This window comes from Eufriesea mexicana, unplaced genomic scaffold (genome assembly GCF_001483705.2).
Source record: "Eufriesea mexicana isolate 0111107269 unplaced genomic scaffold, ASM148370v2 scaffold1387, whole genome shotgun sequence".
Taxonomy (NCBI): Eukaryota; Metazoa; Arthropoda; class Insecta; order Hymenoptera; family Apidae; genus Eufriesea; species Eufriesea mexicana.
Window position 1 is genome coordinate 204,214 of NW_016909492.1, and position 23,950 is coordinate 228,163.

A 23,950-nucleotide genomic window follows, 5' to 3' on the forward strand; every position below is an offset into this window, starting at 1 on the left:
CAATATTATGTTCTGAATATCGATCCGGAATAATTCTGGTCATACGATATTAATGTATAAAAAAAGTGACGCAGAGTAAAATTATTCAATGATACGATTTAGTAAGATCTTTAAGGCTTATATATACATTATCAATAATGATACTCATTTCTTGGTATGAAAGCGAAACGACACTCGCATATAACGTTGAGTCAAATAAAGTCAGCCTTTGTAAACAGATTATAGTTCATAATCATTCGTCAAGGGTCGTCTTACGAATGGCTCGGCAACATAATTCTCCCATTACGAAAGTTCCAGAGGCACCGAGTGCCAATTGATTGAAACAATCTATGCATTCCAGCTACACGTGATGTAATTGAACGGTTCACAGACCGACTAACAATGCTAATTTAAACTCCAAAACATATTAATATGCTGTATTTTATATATGTGTGTATGTGCCCACACACATATATGCATGGGTAAATACATGCGCCCATGTATGTAAACGCATGTGTCACGTATGTATTTATGTGTGTATGCATGTATGTACGTATGTGTGTAATCCATGTCTATAATATTAAATTTATCATAAATATTAAAGAATATTATTTTACATAAATAATGTATGTGTAGTATATTTTAATATAATATTATACAAATATTACTATGCAAATTGCATTTTTTACAATAATTTACCTTCGATCGATTATCAACAATCATCGAAAGTAATTTAAAAAAAAAAAATGTTTTGTCTACCACGATTTTATTATAAAAAACATTAAAAATGGAAAAATAAATATTTACATGTACTTGTTTATGGAAATAAACATGCTTTAAATATTAAGATGCTGTATTATGCAATTATACAATTAAATAAAAATGATTAAAAAATATAAAATTTGTTTAGACATGGGTATAGATAAAATAACACTTCAATATAGTATATTTTTAACAATTATTTTACGTTTATATATATAATATCAGAACAATAATATGAAGATGTTATTTATGATAATTAGTTATTAACATTATACAATGCTGGTATTCAAAAATTTATATAACAGTATAATACCAATTTAATAAGGACTTGTCCAAATTAAATTTCTTACCTACATACAACAAAAATTAATTCCCGCGTTTTTATTAAATACATATTCCAATTTTATTCCATATACTCTTGAGTACATGACTAATTTCGATACATGAAAATAAAATTAATATAAACGAAAATTAATCATTAAACATAATTTTATTCATTAGATGCAATAGTATAAATATATCAATATAAATATGAAAGGAAGTACAAATCAAGAATTAAGATTTATTTAATGTTTTCTGATTTTAAGATTAAATAGTTGTAATAGTTTAATTTTTGTTATATACATTAAATATATTCGTATTTGTCAATTTAACATTGAGAAATTATTAGTTAACCTTTTAGATAAACATAAATATTAAGTAAATACTAAATATTTGATCAATAATTATTAAAATATATAAATAGTTTCTAATTTTAAAAACTTATATTTTATCAATAAATTATTAAAATTATTAAAACATTTTAATTTTTGTAAGAAGAATTATAGATTTATAATAAGATCTTTAAATATTTCGAGATTTTTCGAAAACCATAGATTTTACTATTTCTTTCTATTTCAAAAAATTTTCTATGATTATGTAAATTACATAAAAAGATAGTAAAACTATTAATAAAAAAATAATTATGTTACTTGAAATAACGTTTATAAACATTTTGTACCGTAGGAACAGTACAAATACAGTTGAATGTAGATCTGATCCCAGATTTGATACAAGAAAAAGAAAATGAAACGGAGAGCTATGCACACACACAAATAATTCGAACATCGAATATTTGCACATATTCAAAAGCAAGGTTAAAACAGAATATAATTATAAGATCGAGAGAAAAATAAAAAAAAGAAAGAACGAGAAACTGCGAACGAGGCATGTTTACGTTTGATCAGTTAACGTGATAAAAACCAAGTAGTAACCAAATATAATAGGTTCCCGTTAAACAAGGGCGGTAGGGGGGCTGTCGTGCCGTTTCTTTTAAAGCGCATGCTGCGTATCTTCCCGACATTTACGTTTCAGCTACGAACTCGACATTTTAGGTTTTAGATATTTAGCTTCAAGTGTTATTTACATTCATATTAGCCACAAATTTTTACCTTTTTCCTATATTTTGAATACACACGCACATACACAGACACATATATACATATATATATATATATATGTTGATTTATAAAAACAATTAAATATCTTTCATATACTTTTTATATACCTTTTAACATTAAACCTGAACTATAGTTCTACTATAGTTACTCGGAATTTAATCTATAATCCTTGAACCCAATATTCTTGTGGCAGCAGACTTTTTGTGAAAAAATTATTCGCAAAGCTAAATTATTACCATCTGTGTAAGAATTTAATCACTAAAAATGGCTTTAAAAATTCGCGTTCAATCACCGAAGGTGAAATATACGGAAGATTATATTGAAGCACAGTACGAGTACCAAACAACGAACGTTTCAGAAGACGACGATATAAACTATACGGTAAGCATCCTAAAATATCCATGTTTTCTATTAATTCTTTTTTTCAAATAAAATGTTGCTTTTTATTATCATAGTTATCATATATTAAATCAAAATATTACGAAAAGAAAAATGATTTGCTATATTTTTTAGAGTAGTATATCTAATCAGTAATATTTAGCGGGTTATTACTAAATTGAATACGTTATAATTAAAATATAATTAAAATATTTTTTAATATTATAATTTGAACAAAAAAATTATATTTAGAAAATATATGTTCAAATAATATTGACTTCGGGCTTGTTCTTTTTTTTTGTAGGAAAGTGTATTTTACATAAAATGATTTTACTACGAAAATTCATTTCTAGAAGTTTTATTATTAAATAGTATATAATATAATATTATATTAGAACATGAAATGATTAAAAAGATTAATTAATTTAAAAATATATCTATACATTAAGTAAGAATTGCGAAGTATTTACATTTAAGTAAAAAGAACGAAAAAATTTTAAATATACCCGCTCTTAATGATATTATCGATCTTTTTTGTGTTTACAAGTTATAATTATTATACGTAAATACAAAATATTATGTACTTAAAAATTTAATTACGTATAAAAATAATAATACATAATTTAAAAAGAATTTTATTATTGCCAATTCTAAATATTTTCCTAATCCTGAAATTTGTTTTACATTTATTAATTAAATAAATTTTACGCATGAATTGTAATTTATGTAGAAATTATAGACAAGTATTAAATTATTAGATAAACTGTAAATATGCTTATATATCAATTTTTTTATTAGGAAAAAGGCGCTGATATTTAATTTGACCAATACATTTAAGGTTGGAAGGTTTTTTTAGACAAATTGTATAAATACTCAATTTACAAATTTTGTATTTAAAAATTCTTTTTTAGGGGAAAGGAACAAATATAATAAAAAAATGAACAGCTGCTCAAACGCTATGATTTTAATTTTGGAAATGAATTTTTCAATTTTTGAAATAAAAATAAAAGATTCCTGTATTGTACACCACTGTGTACTAGCAGAAAAAACCTTGGATACAAATATTAACAATTACTATGTGTAATATTATTTATTTTAAATACCTGAAAGTAATATATTACAGAATATAAACATGTATTTATTGTAATAGGTAACACCTGTATCAACAAAGCTATTAATTAGAACACAACTGAAAGTTCCAAAACTTGGATTAATGTTAGTAGGATGGGGTGGAAATAATGGTACTACTATCACTGCAGCATTATTAGCGAACAAACTTAAATTGACATGGGAAACAAAGGATGGCATTCAAAAAACAAATTGGTAGTTATTATCATTTGATAATAATACATTGAATTTATAAAATTATTTTCTTAAAAGAAATGATGTATTTATATAAAACTTTTGTTTAAATTTTAGGTATGGTTCCTTAGTTCAAGCATCTACTGTCAGATTAGGTAAAGGAAATAAAGAAGATATATATGTTCCCATGTCTTGGATGCTTCCAATGGTAAATCCAGATGATATTGAAATTGATGGCTGGGATATTTCAAATATGAATTTAGCTGATGCAATGCAGCGTGCAAAAGTTTTGGATATTAATTTACAAAAGCAATTAGTACCACACATGATGCACATGAAACCAAGAAAAAGTATATATTATCCTGACTTTATTGCTTCTAATCAGGTAAGTAATATTTTCAATTAAATCCTCCAGAATTCTTTTTTTATTTATATACATATTGTTAAATTCTTATTGACATTTACTTAAGTTGTAGAAAAAAATTTATATTATATTTTTTAATTTTCAGGAGAAAAGAGCAAATAATATTATTTCTGGTACAAAATCTGAACAATTGGAACAAATTAGAAAAGACATTGTAGAATTTAAAACTACAAAGAAATTGGATCAAGTTATTGTATTATGGACTGCTAATACTGAGCGGTTTTCACAGATAATTTCAGGTGTTAATGATACAGCAGAAAATTTATTAAATGCCATTAAAGAAGGTCATACAGAAATTAGTCCAAGTACAATGTTTGCTATTGCAGCTGCATTAGAAGGAGTAGGTAGAATATATATAATATTATTTTGTATTTCAAATAAAGATTTTATTATTATTACTCTTATTTCAAATAGTAGTAATATTAGTGTTAATATTATATAGGTGATGACTTCAAATCTGGACAAACAAAATTAAAGTCTGTACTTGTAGATTTTTTAGTCTCAGCTGGTATTAAACCAGTGTCAATTGTTAGTTACAACCACCTTGGAAACAATGATGGATATAATCTATCTGCTCCTCAACAATTTCGATCAAAAGAGGTAAATTATAAAAAAGAAGATAATCTATGTAATATGTATTTATAGTACTAACATAAGAAAACAATTTTATTTTCAGATTTCCAAAAGCAATGTGGTAGATGATATGGTACAATCAAATAAAATTCTTTATCAACCTGGAGAAAAGCCAGATCATTGTGTCGTTATTAAATATGTTCCATATGTTGGTATGTGTTAAAAAATATAATTTCTCAAAGATTGTATTATTTACTATTATTTTGAGAACACTGAACTACTATCCACTCTTTATTAGGTGATAGCAAACGAGCAATGGATGAATACACATCAGAAATATTACTTGGAGGACACAATACGATCGTGATACATAATACATGTGAAGATTCGTTGTTGGCTAGTCCAATTATTTTGGATTTGGTCCTTTTAGCAGAGATTTGTTCACGTATTACTTTCAAATTGGCTGATTCAAAAGATGAGTTTACTGGATTTCACAGTGTACTCTCTATATTGTCTTACCTTTGCAAAGCACCATTAGTGCCACGAGGAATGCCATATTTAGACAACGAGCTGCAATTGAAAATATCTTAAGAGCATGTCTAGCATTGCCTCCTGAAAATAATATGTTACTTGAGCACAAAGTTGATTTCAAAAATCAAGTATGAATTTAAAGAAAAGGTATTATATATTTCAAAGTAAGGGTATTGTTTGCAAAAAATGAAACAAACAGTATTATTGAAGAATAATTTAAAAAATCACTGAAAAATTAAATGTTGTAGAATCTGTATTATTCATAAAATGAAATTTGTTAATGTTTGGGAAACACTTCTGTCATTCATTTATGTTACGAAATTTATGTCATTGCATATAAATTTGTGTATCTATTAATGTTAAATAATGACAAGTACCAGCAAATTGTTTTAAGGAATGAACAAGTTATTTTTTAATGAAGATAAAGTCTAATTTTATATTCAAAACTTAATACAATTTCATCTAAAAAATTCCTATAACTTACGGTATAGTTCCTTATATGTTTTGTTTAACATAGTTTAATGTTTCCGATCTCAGTATCTAAAAGATTGTGATTTTGAAGTGACAAAATATGTAAAGGAATGAAATGATGTTGATAGGATTCTTCGCTTTAAAAATACCCTTATTGTTTCTAGGTATATATTATATCATTTATAAATGAAAACAATATTAATAATACATTTAATAATCTGTTTATATATTACAATGCATTTAAAAATAAATGATTATGAATGAAATATACACTTATAATTTACTTATTTTAATTTAATTCATTCAAAAGCAGTATTTTAATATTCCAAGACTTATATATCAACATTACGGATTTTAGATAACATATTTCATGTGAGCTAGATTCATACATGGCTTTGATATCAGTTCTATCAGTTATATGTTATTAAATATTTTCCTAATGTTTAAAAGAAATTGAAATTGCATCACACATGATTAATACATGCATTTCAAATAAAGAACTGTTTGATTCATTATATTTTCTAAATATTAAAAAAATGTTTAAAATTAAAAGAATTAACAAAATGATTCCTAAGAACTAGTACAATTGAAAGGCTTAATGAATCTAGTTACAGACTTACTTAGTCTTCCTTTATTTTGATTTTAAATATTATTTTTAATTTTTATATATTTTTTGTATTTACTTTATTATATTACCTTCCTGATCATTTTTGCAATATTGATTAACAATCACATTTTCTTAAAATGCATATAATTGTATTATATATATTGTATACAATATATATATATGCATTATTTATCACCTGTTTCAGATATGGTATATGACATAATATAATAACAAATAATGAATTTATTTATTTTATTATAGGTGCATAAGAAAGATTTTTTAAATATTTATACTTATAGTAAATAAATATACTCAATCCATTCACAAAGGTACCAGTGTTACATGTAAATTCAATTAATTAGTTAGGACATTGCTTATACAGCTTTTTTAAATTTATATCAAATTATTTGATGGAATATATTCGTTATACTGTAGAGTAAAATGCGACAAACAATATATGCAAAATATATTTTGATAAAATTTAGTAAAATATTTTTCATGTTTATATACTTTCTATATATTCACACATATTTATATACTCTATATACTAAATATATATTATTCATAAAAGCTAGTAGAATATTGATGTAGCAGAACATCATACATTTCAAATAAATAAATATCTCTTTAATTATATATAAGAATATAAGTATAAGCAACTTTTTATTTTTAGTTAAATCTAAAACAGTACATAAAACTACATAACATATGTAACAATGTACAAAAGTATTGGCACAGATCTGATTTCCTTACAAAATTTTAAAAATAAAATTACAAAAATTGTAAAAATTAAAAAATGCATCTTTTAATTGCTATTTTATTAGAATATAACATTCTTACTTTTCTACCTAATTCATTCCAAATATGTATGTATGATATAATTTAGACCAGGAAACTATAAATACCTAACAACCTATGTGATATGTTTTAAGTTTTAAAGTTTATTCAGATTTAATTTGCTACTATGTTTTAGCTATATTTTTATTTTATGGTCAAATTGAAAAATATTTAATATACTTTCATTAGATAGAATTAGAAAAATTTTCATATATATAAGTATATTTATGCAAATATATATTTTTCCTCTTGTTTACTTTTCCTTAAATTATATTTTGTAGTTGCAGACATTTTTCGAATAGTTATAGTTATAGGATGTACATTTACATTATTTTTCATTTATACTACTATTTCTGAAAAGATAACTTTAGGACTTTTTTCCATTATTTTAAAATTTTATTTTAATTCGTTTATTAACTTTCTTGAACAGCTACTTCGTCAAGGATTTGTTATATTTTATTTGTTAAAAAAGTTATTGAATTATATTCCTTATAGTAAAACAACTTATATTTATTCTATTAGATATCATGAAATGAAAGATCTTTTTTATATTAAAATTTTTCTTCTCGAAATTGTAATTTCTTAGATTTTCCAATCTATATATGTGTGTTTCCTTTCTAGTTTGATGAATTTATTATGAAACATAAATATTAAGTTGAGTTTTACAACTCTACTATATAGGAAAATCATGTAAACATTGTATTTAGAATTACATCCAAACATTAAATTTATATGTATTTTAATACTTATATTTCGTTGACAACAATTTATATTGTACTCATTATTTATTTTTATTATACAATTGCTTATTTATCATAAATGATGAAAAAGAGGAACATCATTTCCATTTTACTGTAGTATAGACTGGTATCTAAAAGAACTTAATATAGAAATTCATAAAACAACAAAAAGAACACTCCCTGAACCATCACAAAAATCATATCCAATACTTCACCACTAAAGCACAAGAAAAGGAAGTCCAATCCAGCCATTCTAAATAGCCTATTCCAAGAATCACAAAACAAATTATCAACCCATATCAAACTATACACAGACAGTTCAAAAACCTAAATCCGTTCAGACTATGCAAGCATTAGTAGTCAATCGATCTAAAAAGTCAAATAGCATCCAAATACATCAATCCCTTTCTGTGAACGTAACTCATTAAAACATGTCTCGAAAATACAGCTACCAATTGGAACAAGAATCTTACCATTTTCTGCAATTCCATAAACATCATTGCAATGATTCAAAACTATTGGACTAATGACCCTGTCATCCAAGAATGTTAGAAACCTTATATAGAAGCAAACTTAAGAAACAATAGTCAGGGTTCCTTCCCATGTTAGCATTGATGATAATCTAAGAACCGACAAAACGGCCAGAAAAGTAACCATCCTCTAATCAGTTAAACAACTTGTCACTAGATATTCTAACTCATAACCTGAAAAAGAAAATTGAAGAAGAATGGAATAATATATAGGAAAAGTCATCCTTTCAACTAATTATAACAAAAGACAACCTTTTCAAGAAAAGCATATCATATCCTTCAAAGACACAATGAGGTTGTAATCTCAAGGATTATATTGGGTCATATAAAGATTACCCAGCGATATCTCCATAACAGAAAAGAACCACCAACTTATGAATCATGTAACACCCTTCCTGACAGTTAAACATATTATCATACAGTATAGAAAATACCTTAAGGAAAGACATCTTGAAAGAAACTAAAACAATTCAAAACCTAGTACATTATCTAAAACAGACAACTGTACAACAGACTATAAATTTGACTTGTACACACACTTGTACAAACACACACAGTGATTGATGTAATGTTAAACACTGAATGAAAAAAGAAAATTATAATATATTTAAATTTTATACCCAAAACTTATAAGAATATTAAATACAAAATAATATGTTTCATAAATTTACATAGTACATACTTTTCCAGGAAATATGATCTATGTGCATATTTATATTCAGCACTATATTCAAATAAAATATATATTATAAAATTATAAAAAATAAATTGTAGTGGAAATAAAGTGAATACCAATTTATTTGATATATAGTAAAATTCGTATTTTTCTAGAAATTACAATTTTTATGATTCTCTAGTATGAAATACATGTTTAAAATCTATTTTCTACTTAAAAATAAATTAAACTAAAAATTACAGATTTAGATTAAAATTTTATTATTAATGTTTACAATAAATTTTCAAGATTTTTATTATTTGACATTAAAATAAGAAAATTTTAATAGGTTTTAAATAGTCAGTTTATTCTTTCTGTAAATTAATGGGAAATTAATATGCAAAATAATAAATAACTTAATGTAAAAGAAATTCAAGTATGTAGAATTATTTTTCTTTTAAGTTTTTATTTCGTTTTGATTCATGATTATTTTTTCAATAAGACATTATTGTATGACAATACTACAAAAATTATGTTAAATGCAATATTTTCTATGATAAATGGAAAATAAGTGGACAAATTTTTTAAATATATAAGTATAATTTTATAATTATATAATAAATAGTTATTTATCATAAGTTTATATCAGAAATGTCTTACTTCCAAGAAAAGAAAAATTAAAATTTTTGAAATTTTGTTTACTGAAAATGTTCGTGATTTTGTAAATAAGCAAATGTACAATACACTATTTATACATAATAAAAATATTATCACTGAAACGAATTAAATTGATATGATATATCTGATAAGTGTGATATTAATTTATTGCATAAGTGTGAGTTATTAAATTCAATTTTTCATGTTTTATATTTTTGATACGAAAGATATAACTGCGGCCATTACAAACACAAGCAACGTCATAGCTTCAAGGAATTTCACAACATGATAGTTAAACGTGGCATAAATATTCATTTCAAAGTGTACGTTGATTAGTCGTTTCTGTTCACAAAATTTATATCTGCGGATCGTAATCTATGACAGATTTTTGTTATATGTTCTAGAGTAATGTATACGAAAATATTCTATGGTTATTGAAAACTAGTCATGAATTTCGGAACTGTAGAATGTCCGTTGCGTAGGATGAAAATAACATACGCCACAGGCGCCATTAAGTTGCGCCATCTGGATATCATTACGAAGAAATTATATTAGCCAAAGTTTGGAAAAACTTTTGAATAACGTTATTACTCTTCCAGATAACTAGTATTGTAAGGTAAAATTAACGAATTTAAAAATTGATATAACACAAAGCGATCACGTTTGCGTTATGTTTAAATATAGGAGTACGTACTCCTTATGATTATATTCACTTAACCTCAATTTTGAATGAAAAATGAATACCTGTAACTATGAAAAGATAATTTTATATTTGTCTTATGGTAATAGTAAAAAAACCCAATCTTTTTTGAAAGAGGGAATTAAAGATACTTTTAATTTTGCAAGAAAAAACGTGAACTTCAAGAGTTTGAAAATATCGATAACGACGGCATTCTACAAGTAACGACAATATACATTAGTTAGTTAAACTAATTTTTACTAATTTTTTATAAATCAACAAACTTATAATAATGGGATGTGCTATATGTAACAGTTTCATATAAAATTAAAAAAGAAATAAGAAGTCTCATAAACACAACATGCACAAGTAGTATTAAAAAGGATTCATTTTTATTTTTACATGAAAATCAGGTATATTAAATATATTTTTCTTTATTAACTTGTATAAATTTGTATAAATGTATATATTTAATTTAATTAATTTTTTATTTTTTGTTTAGGTCATAAAAATTTCATAAGTACACATTTAAAATACAATGGGAAAACTTTAAATGATTAGATCAAAGATGCAGCACACTGAAGTTAAAAACAAGGATCATAATTATAGTGAAGTAAAGTTAGATAATATTAAACATACTGGTAGTAATATTCAAAATGTATATGATAATGATGTTAAAACAATATGTAAATCAAACAAATCTGGATTAATATCAAACAAAGAAATATTTGGACAGATTAAAGATATTAATGAATTAAAAAAAATAACACCACGTGTAAAATTATTAACTCATGATGCAAATAGTTTAAATGAATTAACTAAAATTTCTTTACACAATAAAATATATGCACAAAAAAAGTTATCAATATTGGAGCAAACAAAGCAAGAATTAAAAAAGTATTGTAGGACTTGTGCTGGTTTAAAACTTCCATTAGTTGATATTTTTAGTGAAAAAGGTAATCAAATGAGATTAAGTCAACAAATTAAACATTTGGAAGAAATAAATCCATATGATAGTTTATCAACTCAAATGTGTATGGACTGTATTTGTGACTTAAAAATGAGTTATAAATTTTTTATGCAAATTAAGAAAGCCGAAGTTAAACTAAAATCTATTCATATAACTCTGACTGATACATTGACAAGAAATATAGAACTAAATAAGTTGCAGAATATAAAAAGTTCTGAAAAGCAAATAGAGGACATTGTTGAGTGTAATGTAATAAATCCCTCTACAAGTAAAGAAAACAATGAACAGGCTTCTGTACCAAAAATATCTGCAATTTTTTCATTAAAAGATGATCAAAAACCTTTAAAAAATGTTGAAAAAATAGATCCTGAAGAGTCAGGAAATAAGGCTGAACTTGAAATTTTTGAAGATTCAATGGTTTTACAAAACAGTGATGATAATGAATCTATAGAAGAATTTGATCCAGATGATCCTCCTTTTCAACCTGACAGTTCTGATGTTGCAGAATCTGATGATGAAGTAGAAATGCCAAATGCAAAAAGACGATATATTCAACAGAAAGAAAATATGAAACAATATCCACAATCAATTTTTGTTTCAGAAAATAATATAGTTTCAGATAATAAAAATACAGATTTTAATCAGACAACATATAATTATGATACGTGTTTAAGAACATATATTAAAATAGAGGATACAGAAACTAATAATCAGTCCACTGAATCACACAGCTTCATTAATTCTGAAATTATAGGTAATACTGAAAGTACAAAAGAATGTTCAAAACAACCAAACATATTAAAACGCAGGTTGTTATTACAAACTAAAAAAGAATTTACAGAAGAAACTGATGAAAATATTTGTCAGTCTAATATTCCTGATAAAAATGGAAGTCATAAAGACTTAAAAGTACAAAAATTAGATGTAAACAATTCTTTAAATATTAACAGCAACCAAGAAGATGGGATCATGTATGTTACTGTAAAGGGATCTAAACCAAATGAAATATTGTTAGTAAAAGTTAAAAAAATGGATAAACCATTGGAGAAAAAAGATGATAGGTCCACAGCAAAAAAGAATTTTGACATCAAACCAATGGATAAGGTGCTAAAACGGTATGAAACATTAGTTACAAAAGAAAAAGATTTATTTCCAGAACGAACGAAAAAATCGGAAATAAGAGAACAGATTATAGAAGAACAAATAGAAGAATATAAAAAAAAGCGAGAAAAAGTGTTAGGTGGACATGCTAATATTTCACTTCCTTTAAAATTTGAAGAACCTCAAGCATGTTATTTTAAACGTAATGAATTTCAAGATAATCAAAGATCTTTTGCACATATAGGAAATGATCCTGTTGTAAAGATACACTTTGATAAAGATGATAATGAATGTAATGCAAATATTAAAATTGAGAATGACATTTCAGAAATTGTAGAACCAATTAAGGAAAAATTCATTAATGAAAAAGCATATGTAAATACTGAAGAATATTTATCGCGTTTAGCAAAACTTAAATTAAAATGGGAAGAAGCAAAAAAGAAGAAAGAGTCTCTTCAAAAAGAATTGGATGAATCTTATACAGAAGGAAATATTGAAAAATTAGCAAGAATTTTAGGAGAAAAAGAAAAGAACTTGCAAGACTTCCAAGATTATTTAAAACAACGTAAAATTGTAATTACAAGATTAAAAGATGAGGACATTATTTCTCTTTATGAAGATAGAAATAATGCAGTGCTTAAAAACAATTTACCTGACTTAATAGATGAAAGTCAACCAGCAGACTATATTCCAGAGGAACATTATTTAGAATGTGATTATTGTCCAGAAACATTTGCTTCTAAAGAAGTCCTTGAAGAACATTTGAAAATGCATGATTATAAAATTATGCATTTTTGTGAAGATTGTATGGAAGAATTTCCAACAAATAAAGCAAAACGAAATCATAATGTGATTTGTATAAAAAAATTATTATGTAAATATTGTGACATGATGTTAGACTCAAAAGGTAAAAAACGTCAGCATGAACAAAAACATTGTGACAGTATGTATGGACAATTATGTGATGTATGTGGTGAAAAGTTTAAACATCAAGGAACATTAGATCAACATGTAAAAACACAACATATGAGTTGGGAGAAAATATATCAATGTCCGAAGTGTCCTAAGAAGTTTGCATTTAAACAAAAACTTAGTTTTCATTTGAAATCTGTGCATACAACACTAAGGGCCTATTTGTGTGAGGACTGCGGAGCTGATTTTAAAAATCCTGCAAGTCTTAGACATCATAGAATACGTAAACATCAACCTGTAGGTAATAAAAGAGAATGTCCAGTTTGCCACAAATTAGTACCATTTTATAGTCTATCTAAACATATGCATACACATAAAGCATATACTATTCAATGTCCACACTGTGACAAAATGTTTAAAAATAGTTCAACTCTAAAACAACATGTCAGAATTCATGAAGATCAACGTCAATATCGATGTGATACTTGTGGTGTTGGATTTAATAGACGAGATGGTTTAAGATTACATATGAGAGTACATGAGAAAACTGATAGTAGAGGATTAAAAGAATGTTCTTGTCAAGTATGTGGTGAAAAATTTCCAAATCACTCAACACTTGTTATACATAGAAATCGAGTTCACAAGGATGGTAGACAATATACGTGTCATATATGTAACAGATCAATGATTTCAACTAGATCATTAGAATGGCATATGTCTCATATACACAATGAATCACTTCCTGGTGTAGTCAAGGAAGATATAGATGGACCACCAGAAAAGAAGAGGGCATCGTGTTATCATTGCAATAAGACATTCAAAACAGAAATGATTTTGAGAACGCATATTAAAAACACACATATGGAAAAAGATCCTATGAAATGTTTAGATTGTGAATTAACATTTACTTCTGAAGTAAGATTAAGACATCATATGATGGTTACGCATAATAGATTAGAAGGAACTTTACCATGTCCACATTGTCCAAAGAGGTTTGTAAATCAACTCAGATTAAAAACTCATATGATATCTCATTCTGAAGAAAGACCATACACTTGTGAAATTTGTGGATTTAATTTAAAAACTAAAATACAATTGATTAAGCATCATCAAAATAGGCATAGCGATGAAAGACCTTTACAATGTAGATATTGTCCTTGGAGATGTAAACAAGTTAGTGCTCTTGTATGTCATGAAAGAACTCATACAAATGAACGACCATATTCTTGTAGTGTGTGTAGGCAACGTTTTAAATACTTAGGTGATAAGAATAAACATGAAAGGCGACATGAGAGTTTGGGAGGATCTGGATTTAAAAGAATAGTACTTGGTCGAAATATTAAAGCTAAAGTACAAGAAGATTCTTCTTGCTCTGAGCATGAACAAGAAGGATTAACTAATACGGAACCTCAAATTCCTGAAAATGAATATCAAGAACAAACAGATCAACAATTTGAGGAAGAACAGATAGTTAAATTTGAAGAAGAACAGATAGTTAAATTTGAAGAAGAACAGATAGTTAAATTTGAAGAACAAGAAATAGCAGAGGAATATGAACAAGTATATGAACAGGTAAACAATATTTTATAATATGATATTATTTCTTATTAAGTTAGGTTCTTATTTTATTTACATTTTAACAGGAATATGAAGAAACATCCAGAGAGGCTTCAGATGCAGCGGAGGTTATAATGAATATGGAAGATACAACAGTTTACACAGAAGAAGTGACTGCAGATAATATTGAACCTACAGAAATTATGGCAGATGAAATGATGACAAATGAAATATTACAATCAGGTGCTGTAGTTCACTTGCAACAAGAGGATGATTCAGGAAAAATACAAGTGATTCCAGTAATGTTATCTTTACCTGATTTAACTGATGCAAATACAGAGGTCAATTTAGCTACTGCATCTATTATGTATAATAATTGAATTGAATTTCGCATTTTATATTTGCGATATACTTTGTATAAAGAAATAATTTTTAAAGTTTTATTGTGGTAATTATACATTTAAAAAAGTTGTTTATTTGATATAAGTAAGTAGGGGCTAAATCACATTCCTGTAGACCCAATTTCAACATATTCTAAAATGTATATTTTCTTTTAGTATATATAAGTATCATTATGTTAAAATATTAATTATGTATCCAAAGGTCAGAATAGTAATCTGCTATCAAAATAGCAGTTTTGTAAGATTAATTTACTGTGTGAAAATACTTATTAAAATCAGTTTAAGATTGTAAAAAGATTGATATAACAAATTTTATCTTCATAATGCTTTTCAATACAGAATTTTCGTTCAACTATAAATAATAAATAAAAGTATCTGTAGTATGATATATAAAGTATTTTGTACAAATCTATAAAAGATGAACAAGTATTTTATTTGATAATGCAAATACAAAATTTCAAGACTAATAAAATTGACATTGTTCATAACCATATGCCTATTTTATAAATTACTTATGATTCATATTCATTTATTGTCTTGGATTCTGGTTATTAATATTGTTATCTATTTATTGTTAATATTGTTTTATAAGTATTCTTCATTTATTAATTTGTTAAAGAACCAGCAATGTCATTATTCATTAAAGAAATCATGCATTTTATAGTTATAAATTATAGTGAATTAAGGAAATGTTGTTGAATATCTTTAGTTTTTTCATTGATTTTTCTGCATAACTTTATATAGAAATATTTTTCTCACATGTAATATATGTTCATATACTACATATTTTCAATATGACTTTGTATGCTTAAAACAAAAATTATATTATAGTATTTTATACATTATGCAATGGATGCTCAAGTGTTAATTCAGATATAACTTGAATATAAATAATTGTTTTGCTTTCTATTTCTTCATATCTAAGAAAAATCATTTTTACTAATAAAAATATTGTTTTTTTATGTTGTAAAATTGCTGTAAAATTTATTATATTTATATATAACTATACTGTTTGTATACATTTCATTGAAGAATTCATTAAGGTCATTTGTAATACATTGCATAATCATTTCAATTTTTTGTAACAAGGATATTTTTTATTTATTACATATTGCAATAAGTTATGTATTCATACATTTTAGTTTTTTTCTCAATTTTAACTTTTATTTATTTTCTTATGCTATTAAACTTCTGTTTGTAAATTACACCTGTATTTTACTGTGGCAATAAAAAAATTTAATTGTCAAATATTTTTGTACATAAAATACTTGCAAGTATTTATATATTTTTATTATACATAAACATTTTCTAAATTTACATTTAAATTATACATCTTATTTTAATAGGATTATATACATTTCTTTTAAATAGGTGCAATAATAAATCATATATTTATAATACATATATTTTTATAAAATTTGTATGGAAAATACAATTAAATTCTGTATTTATATAAAATAAAATTAACGTATATATCACGTTAAGAATAAATGTAAATAGATATTAACGTATCTAAAGAAGATAAATACTGAAGTTACTGTGCTATACAAGAACAATGTACAAATATACAAATGTATAATAATATTAATATTATATTAGTTTTTAATATTTCTTTTTACTTATTTTCTTCCAACATTTGAAATATTAATTATATTGTATGAATACTTCATTTCAAGTGTTTAATAATTTTTTATAATTTTTATAGTAATTTTTATTTTCCTAGATTCTTATAGTATTGTGCAAGAATAAACCATGCTTTAGGAGACATAAAACCATCAGGTGGATTTTCATCTGCTTTTGCTAAACCTATAACAAACATTACAAATGTTATGAAGATTAAATTGTAATTTTTTTTTACAAATAAAATTTTTATTTTATTATTAATTTTAAATGAAAGCTGTACATTCTATAAAAATATTGTATTATACATATGTACATTATATTATATTGTATTATATCATATTACTATATTATATAATATTATATCATACATACATCGCATTTTTGTTCCTGATATAAATTCGAAATCTTCTTTCCGATTTTCATCAAAGAAAGACATCTTTTTATATTTTTTATCATAAGCTGCAACTTTAAATGGTATGATTTCTAGTGATTGTAAACCTCGAGCCATTGTGAGAACACGAGCTCCATGAGTAGGATCATAAAGATTTCCATCAGGTGTGGCACTTCTGTTAGGATGTGGTATGCCAGCAGGGTCTCTTCCAACAATATAAAAGTTAGCACCAGCATTCATTCTAGCTTTTGCATGCCACTGTACCTAATGATAAATAAACTAAGTGTGAAATTAAAAACATTAACATTCTGATATGTCATTATGTACTGGCATATAATCATATAATTCCTAGAAGTAATGGACGAATTTTTTAATTATCTTTAATAACTCATTCGGTATCAAAAGTATCACATTCTCTTTAACATTTAATTAACCATACATGCCACAGCCAACTGTATGCTTTCCATCGCGCATTTTTCGCAAGTTACGCATACTAATATTCACTAATTAAAAGAAATAAAGCATACATAAAGTTGATTTTAACTGATTAATTATATTTGATGCTAATAATACTATATTAGTATTATTAGTAATTAATTAATAATACTACATTAAATTACATAAATAAACATTTTTGTAATGGAATGAATAGAAGCAAATATTTCTGCACAGAAATAGAACAAAAGACTAACGAGTTAGCAAAAGAGAAATAATAATCAAAATGCAAGTTAACGCATTGTTAGGAGAAACGTAGCGACTTCGAAATCGGGAGATTTCCGCGTTTGGTGGGCTAAATGTTAAATCTATCTTCATTATTATAAATGTGAAATAATGAAAAATATTATATTAAAAACTTATGAACTAAAAAATTTATTATAAATTTCTCTTAATTCTATTTATTATTTATAGTTATATTATTTAATATAATGAAAAACAATTGTATTCCTAAGCAATTAATTTTCCTTAAGATAAACTAAAGATAAACATGTACCATGGCTATTCCAGTTACCAGATTTAGATCTCAGATTTATTTTGTAATTATATAAAATTTAAATTTCATCTGATATATTTAAAAATATATAAAAGTACATTATATAAATATAATAGCATTTATCACAAAATCAATGGTAATTATGTTTATAAATATAAGATCACTAATTTGAACAGTATCTATAAAATTCAAGTAAAGAAAAAAATATAAAAAAAAAATGTAAGAAAAAATTGTAAAGGAAATGTAAAAAGAAGTTGGGGCTTTATATGTGCCTGTAGCACCTTATTTTCATTATAGTTATGTAACAACTGAACATACATTTATAATTAAATTTTACCTCAACAGGCCCAGCATACATCATTGGACTTGGAAAAATTGCTAATAGTGTAGAAGTAGCATCTAAATTTCCTTCACTAAGTACAGTCTCATGTTGTAAAATTCTTGTATGTAATGGTACATCATCATCTTTTGTCCAACCACCTAAAGGATGTAACAGTAGAACAGGATTTTTAAACCCTCTTTCTTCTAATAAACGTTTTTTAGTATCCTATAAGTACCAAAATATTATATATTTACGTACAAAGATTTTATATAAATTTGTTGCAAATAAATTAATGTATTAACATACTTGCATCAATAGTGCGTGACCATTATGTATAGGATTTCTAAGTTGAAATGCAAATACAGCATCAGCTTTCATTTTTTTACATTTTGTTATAATTTCGTTTGGCATAAGTCTATATTTATCTAAACCATCATGCCATCTAATTCTTTGAATAACTTCTACATCACCACCTACTAACCAATCTCCCGATTCATGAATTATCTTTACATATGGGTGGCCTAAATTGTTAGTACCAAATTGCCAACCACATCTTTCTTCTTTTCTGTGAAAATAAAATTCAGGCCTACGTAATATTGCAAGGGCTTGGTTTTTGTATTTCAATGTAAAAGCTGAAAGTCCATTCAAACGTTCCTTATCTTCTGTATGTAATGCAAGGACTATGGGAACAGATTGATTAATTTCCTTGTCACCATCAAGGAGACATTTTAAATGCTGAGTCTAAAAATATTTTTTTTTTAGATAGTGTATGTTTCTAGTAATGACAGTTCAGTTTTTAACGGTATTTTTATATTACTACTTTCTATTTTATGTCAATATATTGTATATACCTGGAGATATTGATGCTCTCTCATAAAGCCAGTAAGAGGTGCAGCCCAACCTTCTGCTAAAACTTGAAGCCATTGTACATCTATTTCACTAATTTCTAAGCTTTGAAGTGTAGCTGCTTCTGTTTTGGCAGAAGATATTCGCGACTCTGGAATGAACAACTCCTTTATTGATATTGAGGGTTTTTGAAGAATTGGTATAATACACTGTTTCTCCAGAAGATCAATAACAGTTGCAGCTGATTCTTCTGGGGTACAGTTTACAGTGGTTACTACTAAATCAGGATTTATTGGTCTTTCGTACATTTGATCTATTCCTGTAAAACCTTTAATTGCACCCTGACGTGCCTTCTTATATAATCCTTTTGTATCCCTAGCTTCACATACATTAAGAGGTGTATCAACAAAGATTTCAAAAAATGGAAGATCTGACATTTTATGAATTTGTCTTGCCATTTGTCTATCTTCTTCAAATGGTGATACAAAACTACATAAACAAATTTGCCCACTATCAGCAAATAATTTAGCTACTTCTGCAACCCTTCTTATATTTTCTTTTCTATCTTCTTTGCTGAAACCAAGGTTGCAGTTTAAACCACTTCTTACATTATCGCCATCAAGTCCATAAGCAGCAATTCCATGATTAACTAAAATAGCTTCAACTTGAAAAGCTATGGAAGTCTTTCCTGCACCAGAAAGTCCAGTTAACCAAACTGTGCATCCTCGGAAGCCTCTTACACTTCCTATTGCTTGTCCACGTTTTGCTCTTGATATATGATGTGCTTGCTCCGATACATTAGTACAAGTCTAATAAAAAAAATAATTTATAGCACATAAAATTAAAAAAAAAATATGACATAAATTTTAAATTCTTATTTACATAATATTTGAATATCTTTATTCATATTCAAATACTTTTATTAATGAAATAAAACTTTTAACATAAAAAACGATATCAATAATAATCAATAAATTTGAAAAAAATAAAAATTTAGGTATTCTAATATTTATACATCAAAATAAATATGAATAATATACAAATTTTAGATATTATATGTCGCATATATTTATTTCTTTATAAAAGTGCTAATAGTATAAAAATTAAATACTTCAATATTATTGTTTGTAAAATATTATACATACCGTCATCATACGTTTATTTGGAATTTCAATGGTTTCGTTTGACATAATTGTATTATATCTTTGGCTTTGTATATTTATGTATGTATTTATATATACGTGGCAATTGATTGAATAAACTAAAATTTTACGATATTAAATATTTAAAATATAAATAATTATCTTTTAAACGTCAAAAAACAAATTCTGTTTGTATTATAATAACGATACGTTTTCGAATAGTTGTCATTAATAGCAAATATTTAAAATTGCAATAAGAAATATGCCCTGACAGCGGCATACAGTTGTGCTATGAAACACGCTCTAGCGGTCAGGGTTGCCGGGAAAAGAAACTACAGAGGAGCGGCCCGCACGTTTCACATCCCCGTAATCGTCGTCGAACGAAGTAATCTCCTACTTTTCGCTCTACTACTATTCACTACGTGGTCAGACGGAGACTCCACACTTCCCCTTCTCCTCACATTTTGCCGGCCTAGACTCTCCTTCGCTTTCTCTACTCTCACAGTGAGCGTGCAGTTCTACTGCCTGAGCCGTAGTGGGGAAAAGTAACGGGTGTCTCTTACAGAATTAGTATTCTTAAGTAAAATATATCTGCCGCATACTGCAGTACAAAAGAACACCCGTTATTTTTTCTCACTTCGCTGCAAGCTGCCAAAGTCAGACAGGCAGGCAGCAATAAGCGTGAGAGCGTTGAGAAGGATCGGCAAAATGTGAGGAGAAGGGAAATCGTGGAGTCTTCGCCTGACCACGCTGCCCACTATTATTGAAATTCGCCAACGAAGGCGTAGATATCACCGCCATGTTATGAGTTATACATCGAAAACCATAAGATATACAATGAGTCACAGCCAAAATCGTACACCATGTATCAGAAAACGTTTCATCTCATAAAAATGTTTAAGAATAATTTGAATAAACGAATTTGATGAGTATATAATGCAAATGTATCTATATTTATTATGTAGTAATATAAAAATAAATGAACTTTCCTAAGGATTAAAGAAAATAAAGTTACTAGGTTTTCGATTGAAAAACGCCTCACAGCTAAAATCGTACACTAATGATGTTTTCATTATTTTTTTCGCGAACTCCTGGAAAGAAAGAAAAATCATGAAACATATGAAAGATTATATTGTTTAGCTAGTTAGCAAGCAGTAAACTCGCATCATGAAGTCAGAAATCGAAATTAAAATAGAAAAGCAAGAAAAATGAAGCAATCCACGGTAGAAGAGCGATTAACTAAAGATGGTAAAAATTATCGTGAAATTGCGAAAATTATTAACAGAAATATCAGTACTGTCTAGTATATTGTAAAACGATATGAAAGCGAAAATAGAATAAGTAATAAGTCAAGAAAAGCTCCAAAAACAAAAAGTTGAATGCGTATGATAAAGATGGATAGTGTGAAAAGTGCCCCTAAACTTGGGGCACTAACCAAGTTGAAACATATTTAGGAAAAAGTGTAAATCCGGAAACAATAACAAGAGTGTTAAGAAAATAAAATTTTTATGGCTCGGAATAAACCGTTTGTGAATGAGAAAAATAGAAAAAAAGATTACATTTCGCAAGAGATTATTTGAACAAAGATTTTATTTTTTGGAAAGAGATCTTTACAGATAAAAATAAATTTAATATCTCTCATTCAAATGGTAAAATTACGGTGTGGCGATGACCTTATGAAGAGTTTAAAATAAAAAATTTAAACAGTACCGTGAATTATGGAAACCAATCAGTGATGGTTTGGGATTATATGTCTGCTGCTGGAATGGGTAGTTTAACATTTATCGAAGGCAATATGAATGAATACGATTATGTGAATATTTTGAAAAATAATTTAAAGAGCAGCGCTGAAAAATTAGGAATTTTAGACCGCTTTAAATTTTATAGCGAAAATGATCTTAAACATGCGTCGTATGTAGCTAGGATGTGGCTTTAAAATTGCACCAAAGTAATAAATACGCCTCCGTAATCACTTGATTTGAATATTATAGAACACATTTCGCATGAACTAGAAATTAGAATTCGGAAACATACCATTAAAAATAAAAATGATTTGAAAATTTAACCCACTTTTACTGAAAAATTAGTAAGATCGATGGTAAATTGAATACACGAGGTAGAACGTAATCGAGGGAACCCAACAAAATACTAAAATTTAATTCAAGCAACTTGATAAACAATTTTTTTAAAATGTACGATTTTAGATCTGAGGCGTTTCCCAGACAAAATCCTAACAATTTCAATATTCCGTGTACATAAAAAGGTTCATATGTTTTTGTATTACTACATAATAAATATAGATATATTTACAATATATACCCTTTTTTTAAATCATCTCTAAACTTTTTTACGAGATGAACCATTTTCTGATATGTACTGTACGATTTCACTGTAAGTTATGGCAAACGCACAGAAAAACAGAAATGTGTGAATTATTTTGTAGTAATAGAACAATAAAAGACATTTTCTTGCCTACCTTCACACTTGCATTATTTGTTGTTACCTCAATGACATTTCTAATTAGCAATTGATACTTTTGTAATGAGTAGAGAAAATATTTATACGAACTTTCTGCTGTGGTCTCCTTAACTAATACACATAATCTAATAAACGCGTTTGAATTTTACCTTCATAAATATATCGACCTCAAATAAATAATACTTTGATTCTACTTGAATCAGTCGTTTCATTTACTAATATAGAAAACAACTTCTTTTGCAATATTTTCATTGTTCTTTTAAGTATTGTTCTATTTAAAACATTTTTTATTATCGTTCTAATTTTTGTTATTTTCAGTTTCATTTTGTGCATGCTTTCGTATTGTAATCGGAATGTGCCACTTTCAACATGTTCATGTAATACCGAAAAGAATTAAAACTCCTACTATGATCAACTATACCAAGTATATGTCTAATTTCAGTTCTTTTTATTAGCTCCAAACTTGTTATTTTAGATGCACTCACGTTCACCTTGTTACGGTGTTTAATTGTACTGCTATACCTGAGTAATTCTTTCTTCTTGGCTTATAACACCTGGTTACAAACACGGAATTTTGCTTGGAAGGGGCTGTTCTCACATTTTTCCAATCAGCTTCCAAGTAATGGATCGCTCAGCCACGTTTAAGTAAATT

At 26.3% G+C, this 23,950-nt stretch overlaps 3 protein-coding genes across 3 annotated transcripts; 2 read left to right on the forward strand and 1 right to left on the reverse strand.

Moving 5' to 3' along the window:
* The first annotated feature begins 2,313 nt into the window (after positions 1 to 2,313).
* Inos (Inositol-3-phosphate synthase) lies at positions 2,314 to 5,522 on the forward strand. Its single transcript, XM_017900937.1, is given in 8 exon segments — positions 2,314 to 2,561; positions 3,709 to 3,881; positions 3,978 to 4,245; positions 4,370 to 4,628; positions 4,727 to 4,884; positions 4,961 to 5,069; positions 5,156 to 5,413; positions 5,416 to 5,522. Coding segments are annotated over 8 exon segments (1,449 nt in total). The 5' UTR covers positions 2,314 to 2,444.
* Positions 5,523 to 11,117: 5,595 nt separating this feature from the next.
* Positions 11,118 to 15,484, forward strand: LOC108548154 (uncharacterized). Its single transcript, XM_017900968.1, has 2 exons — positions 11,118 to 15,119; positions 15,191 to 15,484. The coding sequence occupies exons 1-2, from the start codon at positions 11,118 to 11,120 to the stop codon at positions 15,482 to 15,484; spliced, it is 4,296 nt and encodes a 1,431-aa protein (XP_017756457.1).
* Positions 15,485 to 17,216: 1,732 nt separating this feature from the next.
* Positions 17,217 to 20,870, reverse strand: Papss (3'-phosphoadenosine 5'-phosphosulfate synthase). The gene is made up of 6 exons (XM_017900938.1): positions 20,824 to 20,870; positions 19,684 to 20,487; positions 19,139 to 19,573; positions 18,848 to 19,057; positions 17,501 to 17,783; positions 17,217 to 17,311 (listed from the first exon to the last, which is right to left on the reverse strand). The coding sequence occupies exons 1-6, from the start codon at positions 20,866 to 20,868 to the stop codon at positions 17,217 to 17,219; spliced, it is 1,872 nt and encodes a 623-aa protein (XP_017756427.1). The 5' UTR covers positions 20,869 to 20,870.
* Between the last annotated feature and the right edge of the window lie 3,080 nt (positions 20,871 to 23,950).

What these genes read in the sequence shown, in the direction of transcription:
- Papss (XM_017900938.1), bottom strand. Translation starts at nt 20,868, where the DNA reads ATGTCAAACGAAACCATTGAAATTCCAAATAAACGTATGATGACG. An exon ending in TGTATGCTGGGCCTGTTGAG is followed by an intron (nt 17,784 to 18,847) that starts GTAAAATTTAAT and finishes ATTTATCATTAG; the next exon opens with GTACAGTGGCATGCAAAAGC. An exon ending in ATCAGGAACAAAAATGCGAT is followed by an intron (nt 17,312 to 17,500) that starts GTATGTATGATA and finishes TGTTTGTTATAG; the next exon opens with GTTTAGCAAAAGCAGATGAA.
- LOC108548154 (XM_017900968.1), top strand. Translation starts at nt 11,118, where the DNA reads ATGATTAGATCAAAGATGCAGCACACTGAAGTTAAAAACAAGGATCAT. An exon ending in ATGAACAAGTATATGAACAG is followed by an intron (nt 15,120 to 15,190) that starts GTAAACAATATT and finishes ACATTTTAACAG; the next exon opens with GAATATGAAGAAACATCCAG.